Source organism: Natator depressus, chromosome 7 (assembly GCF_965152275.1).
Source record: "Natator depressus isolate rNatDep1 chromosome 7, rNatDep2.hap1, whole genome shotgun sequence".
Taxonomy (NCBI): domain Eukaryota; kingdom Metazoa; phylum Chordata; order Testudines; family Cheloniidae; genus Natator; species Natator depressus.
Genome location: NC_134240.1, coordinates 115,204,414 through 115,224,122, shown reverse-complemented (window position 1 = coordinate 115,224,122; position 19,709 = coordinate 115,204,414). Strand labels below are relative to the sequence as shown.

Below are 19,709 nucleotides of genomic sequence, written 5' to 3'. Positions count from 1 at the left end.
GGAAACTGTGAATCTCCAGGGCTGTGCATTTGGCTGGCCTTTGCCCAGATCTTGAGACATGGTCCTGTTGATATTGTAAGGAACAGTCATGCGTTTTCCATCCCTCTGGATATTTTCCCAACTCTTATTTCTGTGTTTTCTCCTATACATCCATTCTTTGGTCCTAGTTTGATTTTCATAGATATTTTGTTTCAGTACTCTATGTTGTTTTACCAGTCTAGGTTGAATTCATCTGGATGATTTTAAACATGATCTTAATCCATTGTTTGTATCATGCTTTCTTACAAAACTGCAATGGACAGAGCTTTAGAATATTGCTCTTCCTGCTACATTGATTAAAGTTGCTCTGTAAGATTCACCCCCTCCCCCTTTTTTTTTTTAATAACAGTAGGCCAGATTCCTCTGTTTATGGCATTGTAAATCAGGAGTAAGTGAAAGCAGGATATATCTGTCTGTTTCTTTGCCTTCATTTTCTATAGGTCTCCTAAGGGCATGGCTATACTTGCAGATGTAGAGCGCTTTGAGTTAAATCAGCCTTCAGAGAGCACAGTAGGGAACCACTGCAGTCTGTCCACACTGACCCCTTCAAGCGCACTGGCGTGGCCACATTTGCAGCACTTGCAGCGGCATTGGGAGCAGTGCATTATGGGCAGCTATCCTAGCATGCAAGTGGCTGCAACGTCTTTTTCAAATGCGGGGCTGGGTGGAGTGTGACAGGGAGTGTGTTGTGTGTATGTGGGAGGAGAGTGGGTTTTGGGGGGCTGAAAGCATGTCAGCAAGCTGTCTTGTAAGTTCAGACAGCAGCAGACCCCCCCTCTCCCTGTTACCCGCTGCCTCTCTCTCTCTCACATACAGCATTCCACACTAATGGTTGCTTTGTCTCGGAGCAGATAAGCAGCCGGCTGTCAGAAACGGAGCTTTCAAAGGGCATTTCCGCATTCCTACAGCCAATTCCAAACAATGACAAGAGTGGCCACTTGATTTAAGGGGATTATGGGACTTTTCTGGAGGCTGATCAGAGCGCAGTAAAGCAACATCTCGTTCACACTGGCGCCGCGGTGCTCCAGCGAGGGTGCAGCAAACGTTATTCGACTCATCAAGGTGGAGTACCAGCGGTGCTGTAGCTGCGGAGTCAGAGCGCTCTACGTGCCTTGCCAGTGTGGACGGGTAATGAGCTAGTGTGCCCGAGGCTCCTTTATTGCGCTGTAACTCGAAAGTGTAGCCAAGCCCAGAGTGCTGAGCTACTGCACTCCTGTAGATAGTGCTCAGGTCTAGGAGTCAGAAGACCTGGGTTCTATTCCTGACTTTGGCATTGGCCTCTGGTGTGACTTTAAGCACTTCTTCTGTGCTTTTGTTTCCCCAACTGTAAAGTGAGGATGATGATAGGTATCTTTCTTTGTGTTGTGCTCTGAGAGCTAGAGTTGTAGATAACATAACGGCTACATTGTTCCAATGAGACAGGCAGCTCACAGTTCTGAGCAGAAATGGAAAAAATCTTGTCTGATTGGAACTGTGTAAGTACAATCATTTTCTCTTCAAACAAAGTTGTTTTTAACCAAGTGGCATTTTGAATCAAATACCCCATTTCCAGCTATCTCTCAAGGGAAACCACCCTCATTTGAGGGAACTTCCCAAGGTAAGAAGCCGTTCTCGCAGTTGATCATGGTGAAATATTTTTTTCTCAACAGAGTTTTTCGTTGCAGTGGATATTTCTGAGAGTATTTCTGGATGTGACCCTCTTACTAAAAAGTATGTCACGTGGGAGGAAGCATGGTGTAGGGCACAGGACTGGGATTCAAGAGTCTTGAGTTCCATTCCTGACTCTGCCACTAACTTATTGTGAGAACTTAGGCAAGTCATTTAACATCTACAGATCCTGCCATCTGTAAAATGAGGACTATTGGTAAAATTTTCAGAAGTACCAGTCCCATTTTCAGAAGTGACTTATGCACTTAGGAGCCAGAGGGCTCATCTATATAAACATTTAGTTTGCAGCAAAGTGGGGTGTAAATCGACCCTGCATTAGCCTGTTGCGCACTAAGGGTCTGTGTGTACCCAGCTGCTATGTATTAAAGTTCCCTAGTGCATTCTGATCCCTGCTTTGAACCTATTGGTTCAGGCCTTAAGCTGGTTTCCAGCATGCTTGAATATTCAACAGCCAAAAGAAAAACTTGGTTGCTGTTTCATGACTAATTAGGCTTGAATGGTCCGAATTATTTGGATTATTTAACTAAGGCTGATAACTACTTTATTTCTGCAAAATCTTGTCTCTGATCTGTTTTCATTTTACTTGGTTTATCCAGGAGTCTTTGACACTAGACACTAAAACTGTTGATCATAAAAATCCTTTGACATTATTTAGCTTCTGTGGTTTTGGCTTTCAGGATGTATCGTGCAAATGATTGAGGTCCATCCTTTCTGCTCATTTGTTTCAGTATGTGAGCAAAATCCTCTTCGGTTGTGATTTAGGAGGGTTCCACTGAGTTCTGTTCTTGGATACTTATTGCTTTTGAACTCACACCCTGTCAGGGATTTTAATAAAGCCGTGAAGATGCTGCTGCCCATGTCATAGATAAACAGAGCCTCTTAGCTTCTGGGACTGTCAGTCTGATACCTTTCAGTAGCACTAAATTCACTTAAAAATGAAACCAACCATAGCTAAAGACTTACTTTTGCTACCTACTTCTAGAACTGTTTTGGTTTGTCTGTTTTTAATCTTTCTGACCATCATATAGTGAAATTTGGATGTGTGATTAGTGTACTGTACACTTACACAAGCTGACCTCATCCTTCTGTAGGAGGTTCCTAGGAGAGATCTGGAAAGGGAGTGTGTGACGATGTTAGGAACAGTCTGTGCAGGAGAGATGTTTATCTCTAGTATTGACCATTGGAGTGGAGGGCGACAGAGATGTCTTGACCTCTTCTCAATATATTGTAGGTGGGGCTAGAAGCACTGCCTATTTTAAGGTTGCCTGATACTTTCCATTCTAAGACCTTGTTTTCAATTTCATATAACTTTGCCAAACTTTAACTGTTTGAAATAAAATTGTCGGCATTGGTTGTCTGTGTCAAGCTGAATTTTTCTTGAAAGTTTCAGCTAAACGGTTCAGCGGTTTCCAAGAATAAGACTAAAGAAAAATATTGTTCTCCCCCCCCTTTTTTTTTTAGTAGGACCATTTTTTGAGAAGCCCTAATGCCCCCATGCTTTGCAGCATGGACTTGAAATTAGTCAGGGTATGGCCTTAATGTTGGAGACATCTTTTCCTGTTTCTGTGAAAATCTGTTCAAATTTGGCAAATTTGTAAGACTTAAAAAAGTTTCAGTTCACACATGCTCAGTTGAGACTTGCAAGAGCTTTGCTGCTCAAACTCTGAAGATTGTTTTTCATTGAACGTGTTCCAGCCCCTTATTGCTCTTGCAACTCGAGTTCACATGCACCTCCCCCTCCCCCCCCCTCCCCCCCCCACAGAGCACCAAAGCATTCATCATCCCAGGGGTATGCGATAAATCCAAATTTTTCCTGTAATGGCTGTTATGACTTTAGCCAAGATGGTTAGGGATGTAAACCCCATACGTGGGGTGACCCTAAGCCAGCCAGAAGCTGGGAGGGGAAGGTGGGGTAGATCACTCTAACTGCGCTGTTCTGTATACTCCTCCTGACGTTCTGTACTAGCCACTGTCAGAGACAGGGTAGTGAGCTATATGGACCATTGGACTGACCCCGCATGGCAGTTCTTATGATCTTATGTTCTGGTTCTGCTTCTGTATTGCCAAATCCTGGCCTTTCCCCATAGCCCAGGTGAAATGGAGTGGCTCTTCTGCAGATATTGGGGGTAAGATTCTAGGATCAGCACCCTTTATATGGAGACCTGCATCCCAATATGAAAGCGTGTAATGGATTGGTTATGTTGCCATACATACCATCCTCTCCTGTTAGAGCTGAGTATAAGATGGTGCCAACGTCACTGCAGCTTTGGCCTTTGACCCCTTGGGATACCCTGGCTTCTGTGCTAAAAACGGGGCTTGAAAATATCCTTTCATTCTATAAAGCTGGGATCCGATGTTACTACAGGCCTTTAAAATAATGTCAATGGAGTTCCTAGTAGTGATTTGTGGGACACTTTGTCAGATAGGGACACTGCTTAAAGTGTCTATCTGAAGACTTCGCTATCCTGTTCCCTATTGAGGGTCTCTTCCCCAATGTCTGTCTTTCCCCTGATTGGTAGCTGAGACCATCTGCATGGCCATCGCTTCTTTTGCAAGTATGAGTAAACGGTAACAGATGCCAGTGACTCTGTGTCCCCTGCTCTGTTTCCCTGTTGGAGACTGAGAATGTGAACTCTGGAAGGGGACTCGTTTGGTCCTGGGAAAAAGGCTTTGATCACAGCCTTGGAAGGAGTCTGATGTCAGTCTAAGAGTGACAAAGGAACCAGCCAGAACTTGGGGCCAGATTAATCTGGTGCAACTCCACTCATGTCAGTTGGGATGTGAACTTTAGCCGATTCTGTCTTCTCGGTTTAGTCCCTTGTAGAAAAACATTTTCTTCAGATACCAAGGCCAGCATGTCTGTGGGGATTGGAAGCTAAAGTTGGACGATAATGATGAATAAGAAAAGAACCTATGGCTGTTGTGCTACCCACCAGCAGATGTTTGGGTTCACTGATAAATGAAGTTGAGCTGGGACTGTAGTATGTGGCATTTGTGACTTTGGGCTGTGATTTTTTTTTTTTTCCCAAAAGAACATTTAGGCCCCCAAATCTCATAAAAATTCAGTGGGAATTGGGCAGCTAACTCCCTGAAGCTCCTTTGAAACTCCCAGTCATGAGTCTCTCCAGCTTAACAAAAGATTTGGTTGTTTCATGCACAAGCTGTACTATTACCATGATTTGCATTACTGTAGCACCTAAAGGCCCCAGCCAAGATCAGGGTCCCATTGTGCTAGGCAATGTACAAATCCATGGTAATAGTCCCTGCACCAAGCATTTTATCATCTGATATAAGAGGGCTAACACACTATATTAATGAGCTGCTTCTAATCTAAGACAAACTCACTGAATCTTAGCTGTTGGAAGGAAAGGGGGATGGAAGACAAGGGTAACGTTCATAGGCAGTGCGCAGGGCCTGATCCTGAACCTGCTGAAGTTCATAGGAGCCCTTCTCTTGACTGTAATGGGCTTTGGATCAGGTCCAAGTTTTCATAGGCTAGTTATGGGTTTGATCCGCTGCCTTTGGAAGCCAATGGAAAGACTCTCATTGACTTCACTGGGCATAAGTTCAGGTCCTGTGTACACAACTAGGTGACTCTGGATCAATTAATTTAAAAAAAAAATAGAGACAATAAAATAACTGTTGAACATTCCAACTTTCCATCTGCCTAGCCACGGTCAGCTGGCACCTTTCCAGCAGAAGAAAGTTTGAGGAGTGATCTGAAGGAGAAGGGGTCAGCATTTGATGTACTAGTTCTGGGAGGATGATACATGCTCAAAGAGTGGCATGGCAGGGTGTGTGTTGGAGGAGTAGATGGACAGGTGATCAAAGGTTACAGTAGTTGGCAGAGCCAAGGGGTGGCGCAGTAGAATACCAGAAGGGATAAGCATTTGGGGGGTAAGTTGTGAAGGGCTGTAAAACTAAGAACAAGAATCTTTTATTTGATGTTCGAGAGAAGGGGCAGCCGGTGGAGGGACATAAAGGGGTGAGAGTGATGTGGCCAGAAAGACAGGTCACTGGTAAGACAGATAGGGCACACGGGCAGTTCCAATATCTATTGGTATTATATTATGGGATTTCCTAAACTCAGTCAATGTGATTATATTATGGGCTAGAAAAATATCTTTCATTATAAGCCTCCTCATGGTGAAGGGTGGGATGAATAGATTTTTGTTGGGGATGCTGGGCAGAGACCATCTTCTGTATTTGTACAGCACCTAGCACATCTGATCCTGGACCATGGCTGTGTTCTTAAGTGCTACAGTAATACTAATAATACACAATAATTATGCTAAATTTGCAAAGCTGAGCTATATACTTTATTTCTGCTAACAGCCCAAAATTGCTCCCTGAGGATGAAATTCCCTCTACTGTGAAGGCCCAGCAGAAAGCTAGTTGCATGACCTAAACCTCATGGCAGAGCTGTGTGTGGGGCTTAGAGTAGATTGGTGGCACAGTGAGCCTTTACACCCCCAGTAAGCTGTGGAGGGAGTCTCCTTGCCACAGCAGAGTGGTCTAGGTTGAAGGTCTGTGCTTATACAGATTCAGAGCCCTAAATTCCCCCATTGGAGAGTTAGCTATTCCATTTGATAAGCTCTATCACAGCTACATAGCCTGCCTGTGGATTGGGTCTGTGGGTAAATTCTATCTTCTCTACCCCTACCTTGCTTTGTTAACTGCATAAAACCCAATTTCTCAGTTTGTGTATTAGAGGTGGCTTTTTGCCCAGAAAGACTAGAATTTTGCATTCATGTATTTTTGTTGAAACTATTATACTCAAAGGATTGCAGACATTACTGTAATTTCTGCTTCTTTGAGAGGTTGGGATGTGATGCTGTTCAAATGGAGATGCAACATGTATAAAGAGATCCCCATGGTTTATAATGAATTCCCAGGAAAGCAATAAAGCTACTATTCTGTCAAGCATTTCTTGCTGTACATCTGTGGGTGTTGAAAGCTTATCTCTTTCACCAAAAGAAGTTGGTCCAATAAAAGATATTACCTCATGGTGTTAACCTTAGGCATTCATGAGACTGCTGATTTGAAGAGTTAATTGGAACTGGGCATTGATTATGGGCATTTATTTTTCCAGGCTAATTTCATATGCCATGGGAAAACATATTTTATTGAAATAAAACAACTGGGCTAAGCAGATGTATTATTTATTGTGTCTCTCTCTTAGAGAGAATTTGGTGTAGACAATTTTAGTTAGGGAAAAAAACCCAAGTTGTTTGATTGTCATGTAGATGGTATCAAAGATGGTAATAACTGTCCTTTTTGGGGAAAAGAGACGTTATAAATCCACTGTCTTGTATTTAACTGAGACACTCTTTTTGTACTTTTCCCATATCCTGGGACCAACATGGCTACAGCAACACTGGATACATGAAGAGGTTGGCATATTGGGGAGCCATCCTAGTGTAGTCATGGCTGTTCCCATGGTTTGGACAAAGTGTTTTTGTTGTATGTAAAATTGTTATGGATGAGTTTGGCGATGTGTTTGGGGTGGATGTCTGTCCACTGGATTGTCCACTGTCTTGTAAATATTTGAGGCAGGCAGCTATGCTGTCATTGTGAGTGATGTTGGTATATAGGAAGGTGACATCCATAGTGGCAAAGATGGTGGTCTGAGAGAGGTTGTTAGTGTTGCGGAATTTGTTGAGGAAATCACTTGTATCTTGGAGGAAGCTGTCCCTTTGTGTGTTGAGTGGTTTCAGGGTGGTTTCTATGAGACCCTATATTCCTTATGATGAGGCTGCCTGGGTTCCCTTGTTTGCATATCTTGAGAAACATGTAGAAGGTCCCTGGGGTGGGTCCGTAGAGGATGAGTTTGTTGTGTTTCTCTTGGAGTTGTTTGGGGAAGGATTTGATGATATCCTTAAATTCCTGGGTAAATTGTGGGGTAGGGTGTTCGAGTTCTTTATAGTAGGTGGTGTCAGAGAGTTGTTGGTTGGCCCCATTAACGTAGTCATAGTGGATGAGGACTACTGTGGCGCTCCCCTTTTGTCTTCTGGTTTGATCACTCTCTGGTAGTTAGATTTCAGGGACTGTATAGCTGTCCACTTGGTGGTAGAGAGATTGTCGCGGATGTGAGGTTTAAGGATTTCACACTCAGTTTTCTTTCCTGAAGCACTCGGTGTAATGTTCAATAGTGTAGTATTAAAGATGGTAATAACTGTCATCCCAGGTGGTGGCTGGGATTCAGCTGGAGCCAGTAGGGGACCGGGTGCTGATGTCACCTGGGTCACTCTCTCACTCTAGCCCATTTGGGCCACGAGATCTCGAATCAGGAAGATGAAGTCCTGGGGTGCCAGGATATGATGTGGGGTGTGGCAGCCATGAAGGTAAAGCTCGCTCCAGTAGCTTCTGTCCTTTCAATCTTGGTTTTGTTCTTTCATTCTTTCCCCACAAAATCTTTCTTTTAAGTACCCAAAAAGGGAGTCATGGGTGGAATAACCTATTATTTTGTCCACCAATTAGGCCTAATACCTGGCATACCAATTTTGGCTTATTAACTTTCAGCTCCATGCCTCCTGTTTTTAACAAGCTTACGACACAGTCCTTGAATCATATCAATGTGGCCTTTTTGTTTAGACTAATTCAGTTATCCTGTCTCCCTTTTGTACCTTTTGCCATTAACATTTGTTGTTACAGGTTATTTTGACATTTTATGAACTTTCACATACTTTTTAGAGTTGAGCTCATAATTAGAGTAAATTTGTAAGTCCAGTTATCACAACAGTCCTTCCATTTATGTGACACTTTATTAGATTTAAAGGAACACTGCCAATTTTGTTTCAATAAATGATTAATGTATAAAACAAATCACCTTTCTGATTGAGCCCACTTTGAATAGGATGTCCTGGATTTCTAAATTTTAATGGGTTTTTCCTCCTCACCTGCTGATGCTTAAAAGGCATTTTTGAGCAGGGGATATAGGACAGGCTGAGATAAAACAATAGCAAACATGCTCGGGCCCTGCCTCTTCAGTTTCAGCTTTGCTCAGCTACTGGTAAACACCGTCTGGCATAGCCTGGGTGGCAGCATGTATGTGAGCTCCCTCAGATCAGTGCATGAGAGTGATGTCCTAATGCAGGAGGCACAAAGTACAACAGACCATCAACAGTGAAACTGACTGTATATAAGCACTGCCAAATATACAAAATAAAACACAAAATCAAGAGAAATATGTCTAATCTCATTGGTGTAACTTTAGGATTACTTGCAACCACTAACAAAATGTTCAGATTTTCAAGTGGATGGTATCTCTTGTAGCCATGTTGTTGGATCCGAAAGTTGATGGTGTTCTATAATTCTGAATATTTAACCGTCAAAGTAAAAAGCAATCGATAGCCTGGTTTATGTCCAGATTCTGGCTGATATTAATCAGAAGAGAAATGAAGATTCTTTGTTTAAGTAAAACTCAAGTGTCCATTTAGACCCAAAAAGAAATGTAGTACTTGTGGCACCTTAGAGACTAACCAATTTATTTGGTCTCTAAGGTGCCACAAGTACTCCTTTTCTTTTTGCAAATACAGACTAACACGGCTGTTACTCTGAAACCAGTTTAGACCCAATATTTTGTGGTTGGTTTTTGTGGTTAATTTTTTTTAAAGTTGTTATAAAATTAATATTAACAGACATGGTCATAAATTTTATTCTTTTCCATTTCAATGACAACGGTGTCTTATTTAAATCCAAATGAATCTTTGTAATGTTTGCAACCCAAAGATAGAAAAAATCATGCCAGATGCAGAAAGTGAAACTGGCTATAAACAGAAAAGAGGAGAAGAGAAACTGCCTTTTCTATTTTCATTGTCCAGGCTGAGTAAATATAAAAATGCAAGTGAGTCTAAATGATAACGAGGATATCAGACTTTTGACAAATGTTTATAGTTTCCTTAAATGTAGCTGGTGCTAATAGCACAGGTAACAACTTGGCAGGATCCATTTATGTTTGCTGAGCTTCTTTTGTTCGAATTCAGCTGTGCTGGGAAAGTTTTTGCAGGCGATATGGTTAAAAGTCACAGCATAAATTTCCTGACTTGATGAAAAGACTGTGACCCCCCTCAGAATTGTGGTGTTCATTGGAAAGAAGATAGGTAATAAAGAGTCTCCTGTGTGAGAGGAATAGGAGGAACCTGCTGTTTTAATTTTGTTCACAGCAGTGAGCCAAACTTTGTTCTTTCTGTGCTGGCCTTGATAATTGGCTCAATATAATATAGGAATTCGATTCATTGCATATCTTTGGCTTTATAACTGTTAATGGAATAGCCAGGAAGAGTGCAAAGTCTCCTGCAGAAACATACAGTAAATAAAACTAATAACACATTCCAAAGAATTTGGGGTCAGATTTTAAAGGGGCCTTGACCCAGTCTTTGGGAGGTTCAGTTATTTGCAGATAGTTAATGAGCACTGTCATTTGATGTGTAAATGATAGAATTTATTATCCAGTTGCATGAGCAAATGGGATTTGCTGGTTTAAATTGTCACTTGCATAAAAAAGGGGTGCACGCCACTTCACTCTCACTCACCCAACAAGTAATCAGGCTTTCTGTAGGTAAAGTACAGGGGACTCAAAAGGTGCGAGAGCCCCCTTACCTAGGGCCAGGGCACAGGGTTGCCGTGCAGCTGCTCTATTCTATTAAGTAATTGGCAGATTTATGCCCTCCGTGTCAGTTACAGAAGCTGCTAGGGCCACTGTATCCATGTAATTATGAATCTGTCAGCTCCTTGTCTGTCCTAAATAGTGCTAGTCTCTAGGCCAGCCTACATTGGGCTGGCACAAAGACCCCCTCCAAGGCAGCAGTTTAAGAAGTATGGGCAGCTGCACTTAGACTTACACTAATCATACATATGCAGGTGACTTGCATATCTACAGTCACACATGGCCAAGAGGAGGCCACATTTTGAAACTTGATCCTCAGCGTTTAGGTTTACCAGCTGTCGGAAGATATATGTAAAAACAAAATTAAAAAGGTACACTCAAGATCCAGCAGTAGTTGCTCATGTAACCAGGGGAATAAAAAGTTGCTTCTTTTCTTTCACTTTGAGCGTGACCCCTTTTTAGAGATTTGCATGATGGGAAATTAAAACAGTTACTTTGGGAGCTTGTCTAGCTTTAGGCATCTGTGTAGTATACTGTGCCTTTAAAAGTATGTCTGCACTTTGAGCTGGTGGCACAGGCGCTGGCTTCTAATTTTTCCCCGGAGGTGCTCAACCCCCACTCTGCCACACACCCCGTCCTCACTCCACCCCTTCCCCTAAGCACCCACCCCGCCCTGCCTCTTCCCACCCACACTGCACCCCTTCTCCTGAGGCCTCACCCCGTTCCACCCCCACCCTGCCTCTTTCCCGCCTCTTTTCGCCCCCTCCCCCAAGAGTTCCTGTCCCTGCTCCTCTCCCTCCCTCTCAGTGCCTCCTGCACGCTGCGGAACAGCTGTTCCGAGGCATGCAGGAGGCGCTGGGAGGTAGAGGGAGGGGGGCAATCGGGGGGCGGGAGGGGAGCTGGCTGCCTGTGGGTGCTAAGCACCTGCTAATTTTTTCTCTATGGGTGGCCAGCCCTGGAGCACCCATGGAGTTGGCGCCTATGGGAGGTGGTGTAATTCCCAGCTTGAGAAGACATACCCATGCTAGCATTGAACAAGCGAGCCCACTAAAAATAGAGTGTAGCTGCACCAGTGTAAGTGGGTATGTGCTCATCAGGTTAGTGCAGGTGTATCTCCTCAAGCTGGAATTTACGCCTCCAGATTGAAATGCAGATACAGCCTGAGAGACCCAGTGCCCAATACCAAATCAGATACATTCCACTGACGTGCCATAAAGATTTTGTCCGTCTATAGGCCCTGAACCGTGGCTAGTTAAGCTTTAACCTTCAGGGCTTGTTTCTGTAAAATTGTTTTATTTCTCAAATGTCTGCAGGTTTAGTTGTGGTCGTTATTGAACTCCTAACACCTGTTCAGCACTTTTTCCCCCTCCTTTTTTGGGAAGCACTTAATTACTAGAGGGTTTCCCTTGGAGCTGTGAACCTTCATTCAGTTCCCTAACTGGAGAATTCTCTGCAGGATTCTCCAGATGGGGGATAGAGGATAATCTTCTCAGAGCTCCGGAAGAAATGTGATGCCAAATTACAGAAAATAGATCCTTTTTATTAAGCTCTTGGCTCATTTACTCCTATTTTAAGATGACCTTATATTAAAGGGACATGTTAGATTAAAATTTGTATATTTTAAAATAAAATTACCTGGGCTGTTAATAACACTGATCATAAACGCTGATGAAAAGACACTAATATGTAAGGCCATGAAAAAAACACCCCCATGAGCAACATAAGTTTCACCAGCATAAGTGGTGGTTTGTACAGCGCTATGTCAGCAGGAGAGATTCTCCCACTGACCTAATTATTGCTGCTTGCTGGGGATGGTTTAATTATATCAACAGGAGACCTTTACAGCTACACGAGAGATCTCACAGCAGCGCAGCGGCATCGGTACAGCTGTGCCTCTGTAAGGTCTCTAGTGTAGACATCACCTAAGTTTGTCTATTCACGTTGTCATCATGCACACAGACAGTGAAAATAGACTAGTCGATTTCTGTTTTTTGTTTCTAGTCACTTTAATTTTCCAGCTGAGAGTTATTGTTTGAATAGCAGTGGTGTGCTTGATGGTATACAGGTATAAAGACAAGAACACATGTTTTCAGATATTTCTAGTGATGTAAATATAAGGCTAAGTACCTTTTTAGGGTACAGATAATCTACTGTGAGTGTTGTGAGGGTGCTGGTATCCCCAGTTGTGAGAGGTGCTGGTGGTGAGCTGGGGAACCATATTTGAATTCCGCGGGCACTGCCTTAACCCTGTAATGCTTGCAAGCATGGTGGAGGAAGCATTCCTCTACCCCTGTCCCTGTATGTACATCCCACCTTCACATACCCAAATGCTGGGCAAATTTTGGGCTCTGGCAGCAAGTGGGATAGATCTTGCTAGTGACCCTGTGGATGACTTGTCTAATGTTTCTTTACAGAGCAACTTCCATATGAAGATCTCAAAATATTTTAGGCACATGAATTAAGCCTTATAATAGCCCTGTGTGGTAGGTTGTATCAATATTCCCATTTGACAGATGGGCAAACTGAAGTACAGAGAGGTTAAGTGACTCAACTGTGATCACACATGGAGTCAGTGGCAAAGCCAGGAATTGAATCCAGGACTCCTGACTCCCTGTCCTCTGCTCTCACCATTGTCTTGATTCTCGGTTTTGGACGTTTTTAAGTATCTGATGTAAATTTACAGTAATGCATCTGCGAACAGCCAGTAAATACAGACCTAGCATGGGAAATGTCTCTCACAGCAAGAGAGAGTGGAGAGTTATGGCTGACTATTTTAATATATACAAATGGTTGAATATATGCTGAGTTGTATTCTTGGAAATGTTTACGGCTTGCAGCAATTGGATTACTGTGCTGTGAGGTTGAAGGTAGCTAATCCAAATTTTTGTTTGTCTTCCAGGTCTACACACAACGAACTAGAGAAGAACCGGTAAGTAGCTGATGAGCTGAGTTCTAAGAAATACAAAGCCCAGTCAGTGTAACATGCTTTAACATTACACATGCAGGTGTGATTTCATCAGCTCAGACAGCTGTGGATTTCCACCCTGCACCAGGTGGGTTTAAAGTCCAGGCAAAGACTCTAAAAGATTTGAAAAAGAAGCCCTTCTCTGCCCCTCCACACCTCCCCGCCAAAAAAAAGGAAAAAAAAAAAAAAAGGCGAGAAGTGACCCAGTTTTGCAACTAATCTGTATGCAGAGTAAATACTGTTCCTCTTCTCCTGACACTGAAATCTGATTGGGTCATTGTCCCTACATGAGGTTGCTAAGTTATCTGGTTTCTCGGGCACTGGTTAATACAAGTTACCGAGAACTGAAGGGCAGTGCTTTCCTTTTATTTTATTTTTTTGCCCTCTCTTGGCAGGCCTGTAATATTCTCTACAGCATAGAAGAAAATACCATTCTCTAGAGGATCTGAAGTCTGGCTAACAATGCTCCTGTGGAGTGTCGCTCTCGTAACCTGTTTTAGGACAGAGCCTTTTTATCCTTGAGTTGGAGTTTTAGCAAGCCCTGCAGTTTTGTTACTTGGCTAGCTCTGCTATATGACTCAACCCTTTTGTAACAGGAGTTAAAGTAAGATAAATACCACTGAGACAACGGGAGTTAGTTCACACGCATATCAGATTATAGCATTGCAATCAGGATGGTATAGGTAAGGTTGTGTCAGGGTTTCCGTTATAAATGTGTCTTGGATTTTTTGTCAGTTGGAGCAGAAAGAGTCTTCTATGCTAGCTGCTCTTGTCCTGTGGAAAAACCCACATGGTAGGTTACTTTGAGTGTACAGCTGAGTGCTCGTTGCTACATTTTCCACATGTTTTCCCATTAGTTCATGCGGGTGAGGTATGGGGGAGGGCGTGGGGGTGAGGTATGGTTAATCTGGGAAACTCCAGCCCAAATTTGTATCACTGACCAAACCTACAAAGATGACCTCTCCCCACCTTCTTGGGTCCCTGTAGGGCCACCTCACAGTGCATACTGCCCTTGTTTCCTTCCCCTCTGTTTGTTTATCTACAGAATTAATTTTCTTTGTTCTGTAAATCACAGGCTGGTTTCCTGTGGTTTTACTCAAACCTCCCTAATTGCCCACTATTTCACTTTTGTAGGGCATAATCTTTATCACCCCTGTTCTGCTATGTCCATAGTTACACTCCGTATTCCCCATTTCCCCTAGGATGAAAGCTACCACCATAACAAAATCAGTTTTTCTGAAAACATGCTAATAGGGTTTAGCTCTGTTTCCTAGTCAGTACAGATCAGGGCTCAGCATGTTAGAAACTGCAAGCCCCAGGGTTTTCTTCTTTTAGGGAAAGAACCACTGAAGAATGGCCTTGTGGCCTAGTGCACATAAGCAAACGCTGAGCAGGCCCTCCTCCTATATGTAGATACCACCATTCTTTGTACGTCTTCCTTCTGTGGTGCTTTGTATGTCTGTGGTATTTTCAGTTCCTGTGCGAACCTTCTGAACTTGGGTGCTTCATGAGATAGCGTGTTCCTCTAGAAGTTGACACTGAGCTAGCAATGGACCACTTTTTAATATCGAAACCTACGGTGGAAGATGCAGTGATGAGCAAGTTAAAGGACATATGGATTGAGAACACCTATTATAATTATCAATGGCATGTAAATTGGCACAAGAGGAATGAAAATTGATGCATGTTTATTTAGGGGCCCCTGGTTTCTCATTCAGGTAGTGTTTTTATTCAATGACATACACACATAACTGGGTATCCTTTAGGTATCTACAGCTATAGAAAAACCAATTAGCAATTGTCATTGCTTCCCAGTCTATATTACTGGGAATTAGGACAATGAGTTTCATGCTGGAAATATATATTTCTGGGCTCCAAAGCAATGTTTTCTGAGAGAAGAGGCTCGCTTCCAGTGTAGATTTTCATCACATTCTATTTGCTGTGTCTGTTTGTCATGTCACTACCTCCAGACTTCGCTATGGCAAAGGCAAAAGCCCTGGTACTAATAGCTTTGTTGCTGACAGTTGCTACATTTTTCTGTTATTACAGATTATTCCTTTTGAATCTCAGTGTTCTCTCCATTATTGATACACACTATAATTTTCAAAATTGTCTACTATTAGGTCCCTGACTCAGGTTCTCTCCCCCTCACCCTCCTAACAGCAGTCTGTCTTGCGTGTGGTTAAATTTTACTTTAACCCATTCAGGAATTAAACAGAGTTGCTTTCAAGTGCAGGCAGGAATACTGGCTGAAAAAAGAAAACATTTACTAATCCTTGCATTTAAATACACTGTTTTTCTCTAGCTCAATTTTTGCAGGGCTGAGGAAATTTAGGCTATATCTGGATTATAGTCTTGTTCCTCTTTGATGTCTGAAAGCATTTGAATGTTAAAAGCATAATGAAAATATTTGAGCTAGGAACATATGTTACTTTATTCTGGAAGGGTGAACGGACCAAAAATACCACAGAGATTCTGATAAGGAGACTGTGGATTTGGTACCCAAATAAATAACTGTGATACTAAGGTGATCTTTACCTTCCTAATGATCTTTGATTTGGTTTCTTACATAAAGTGATTGTCCTGAAGTTTATATCAGGGTGGGGTTTTTTATTTACAAAAGATTAAAGTCAATTTGTAGTTGCCTGTCTTTAATACTCATGCTGGAAATATTTGTGTTTGTGTGTTTTTATTTAATGAGTGAGTATTTTTGTTTCCCTTTGAGATGAGTCATATCTTGCATATAAAGTGGAAACCAGTTACTGTTTCTTATGTGCAGCAAGGTTCAGCCAATAGAAGAGTACATCATACCCTCAGATTATTGAGTGGTAAGGTTTAAAAGCTGTAGAGAGCATGCAGTGGTGGTAATCTAATGGTATAGTCATTTTGGGCTTCTGTAATATATCTGGGTCTTAGGTGGCTAGGAGACTTAAGGAATCCCTACCTTTGATTATATGTAGGACTGTCAAGCGATTAAAAAAATTAACTGCGCGATTAAACGATAATAGAATACCATTTATTTAAATATTTTTGGATGTTTTCTACATTTTCAAATATGTTGATTTCAATTACAACACAGAATACAATGTGTACAGTGCTCACTTTATATTTTTTATTACAAATATATACACTGTAAAAAACAAAAGAAATAGTATATTTCAGTTCACCTAATACAAGTACTGTAGTGCAATCTCTTTATCATGAAAGCTGAATTTACAGATGTTATTGTTTGTACATAATTCTACTGCATTGTTTTATTTCTGAATGTAAAACTTTAGAACTTACAAGTCCATTCAGTCCTACTTCAGCCAATTGCTTAGACAAACAAATTTGGTTACAATTTGCAGGAGATAATGCTGCCCACGTATTGTTTACAATGTCACCTGAAAGTGAGAACAGGTGTTCGCATGGCACTGCTGTAGCCGGCATTGCAAGATATTTACATGCCCGATGTGCTAAATATTTATATGTCCCTTCATGCTTCAACCACCATTCCAGAAGACATACATCCATGCCGATGACGGGTTCTGCTCGATAATGATCCAAAGCAGAGCAGACTGATGCATGTTCATTTTCATCATCTGAGTCAGATGTCACCAGCAGAAGGTGGATTTTTCTCTTTTGGTGGTTTGGGTTCTGTAGTTTCAGCATCGGCGTGTTGCTCTTTTAAGACATCTGAAAGCATGCTCCACACCTCATCCCTCTTGGATTTTGGAAGGCATTTCAGATTCTTAAACCTTGGGTTGAGTGCTGAATCTATCCTTAGAAATCTCATATTGATACCTTTGCGTTTTGTCAAATCTGCTGTGAAAGCGTTCTTAAAACAAATAACATGCTGGGTCATCATCCGAGACTGCTATAACATGAAATATATGGCAGAATGTAGGTAAAACAGAACAGGAGACATACAGTTCTCCCCCAAGGAGTTCAGTCATGAATTTAATTAATGCATTATTTTTTTAATGAGCATCATCAGCATGGAAGCATGTCCTCTGGAATGGTAGCTGAAGCATGAAGGGGCATATGAATGTTTTTAGCACAGGGGTGGGCAAACTTTTTGGCCCAAGGGCCACATCGCCGAAACTGTATGGAAAGCCAGGTAGGGAAGGCTGTGCCTCCCCAAACAGCCTGGCCCTCACCCCATCCCAATTCCCACCCCCTGACTGCCCTCCTTGGAACTCCCGACCCATCCAACCCCCCCTGCTCCTTGTCCCCTGACCGCCCCCTCCTGGGACCTCCTCCCCTAATGGTCCCCCATGGACCCCACCCCCTCTCCAACCCTCCTTGCTCCCTGACTGACCCGACCCCTATCCCCACCCCTGCCCCCTGACAGGCCCCCTGGGACTCCCACGCCTATCCAACCACTCCCTGTCCCCTTATCATGCCGCTCAGAGCACCAGGACTGGCAGCCAAGCCAGCCACGCCGCTGCGCTGCCCGGCAGGAGCTCGCAGCCCCGCCGCCCGGAGTGCTGGCTGTATGGCGAGCTGAGGCTCCGGGGGACGGGGGAAAGCAGGGGAGGGGCCAGGGGCTAGCCTCACCAGCCGGGACCTCAAGGGTCAGGCAGGACGATCCCGTGGGCCAGATGTGGCCCGTGGGCTCTAGTTTTCCCACCTCGGGTTTAGCATATCTGGCACGTAAATACCTTGCAGTGCCAGCTACAAAAGTGCCATGCAAATGTGTGTTCTCACTTTCTAGTGACATTGTAAATAAGAAGAGGGCAGCAGTATCTCCTGTAAATGTAAACAAACTTGTTTGTCTTAGCAATTGGCTGAACAAGAAGTAGGACTGAGTGGACTTGTAGGCTCTAAAGTTTTACATTGTTTTGTTTTTGAGTGCAGTTATGTAACTTAAAAATGTAGATTTTTTTGTTACTTTCACAATAAAGAGATTGCACTACCATACTTGTATGAGGTGAATTGAAAAATACTATTTTTTATCATTTTTACAATGCAAATATTTGTAAAAAAAAATAATATGAAGTGAGCACTGTACACTTTGTATTCTGTGTTGTAATAAACATCAATATATTTGAAAATGTAGAAAAACATCTAAAAATGTTTAATAAATTTTAATTGGTATTCTATTGTTTTAACAGTGCGATTAATCGTGATTAATCTTTTTAGTTAATTGCGTGAGTTAACTGCGATTAATCGACAGCCCTAATTATGTTTTGTTTAGCTTTTACCTTTAGAATATTGCCTTTAACTTGGCATCAGTACATATATTTATTTGAAGTGTGGAGTTCCCTTTAGGAAAATGCGTTCTTAATTGGAGTTCAAGAAATGAATAATACATGATCAAATCCTAAATTCCAAATGCACGAGGCCTTGAGTCAGGAAATACTATAGAATATGCCTGTTCTCACTTTCTGGTGACATTATAAATAAGAAGAGGGCAGCATTATCTCCTATAAATGAAAACAAACTAGTTAGTCTTAGCGATTGGACTTGTAGGTTCTGAAGTTTTACATTGTTTTGTTTTTGAATGCAGTTATGTAACAAAAACTACATTGGTAAGTTGCACGTTCATGACAAAGAGATTTCACTACAGTATGTGTATGAGGTGATTTGAAAAATACTATTTTATTTTTACAGTACAAATAGTTGTAATAAAATAATATACACTTCGATTTCAATTACAACACAGAATACAATATATATGAAAATGTAGAAAAACATCCAAAATATTTAATAAATTTCAATTGGTATTCTATTGTTTAACAGTGCAATTAAAACTGCAATTAATCCTGATTAATTTTTTTAATCACAATTTTTTTTTGAGTTAATGGCGTGTGTTAACTGCGATAATCAACAGCCCTAGGTACAACAAATACCCAGAGCGTGAAACTGAGAAACTGAATGGGGAAGGTATTGTTAACCATACTTCATTTTTGATACCGCTATTTAACTCAAGCATCTGACAAACGGGGAATTTGTCAGTAACTCTACCCCTTTAAATTGAGGCCTTCTGAAAGCTTCTGCACCGTTTCTCTGGTCCTCTAAGGAGACTTCTATTAAAAATGGGAAAGGTGAGATTTGATGTCACTCATGCTTTAAAAGTAAAAAGCAAGCAAAAACATGCTCGCTCGCTCTCCCTCTCTCTCTGAGGAATGGTGGTGAGGGGAACCTTTCAGGAATTCATTATACATCATCAGAGAACAAACAAGGCTATTGGCTAGGAGATTCCTGATTTTGGTTCCTCTTTCCTGAACTCCTGCACAGCTGCTTCCATCTCCTTACTGAATAAGTCACATAACTTGTGAGATAGAGATGTAACCTAGAGCAGCTTCCTATGGTTACAGTTCTCCACAATCCTAGATGAAGTCTTTGTGATTAGTCTTCCCAAACAGTAACTATAACTGTAGAGACCCAGCTTAGATTGCTTCAGGTCACCATCCAGAGATGTCGAGGCAAATATGCAGAAAGAAA

General features: G+C 42.1%; 1 protein-coding gene across 2 annotated transcripts in view; it reads left to right on the top strand.

Moving 5' to 3' along the window:
* MXI1 (MAX interactor 1, dimerization protein) overlaps positions 1-19,709 on the top strand; it is an 81,858-nt gene that overhangs the window by 28,633 nt on the left and 33,516 nt on the right. For both annotated transcript variants that reach the window (XM_074959372.1, XM_074959373.1), the window contains exon 3: positions 13,215-13,244. In XM_074959372.1, coding sequence (XP_074815473.1) covers positions 13,215-13,244 — 30 coding nt within the window. The remainder of the gene's footprint in view (positions 1-13,214; positions 13,245-19,709) is intronic.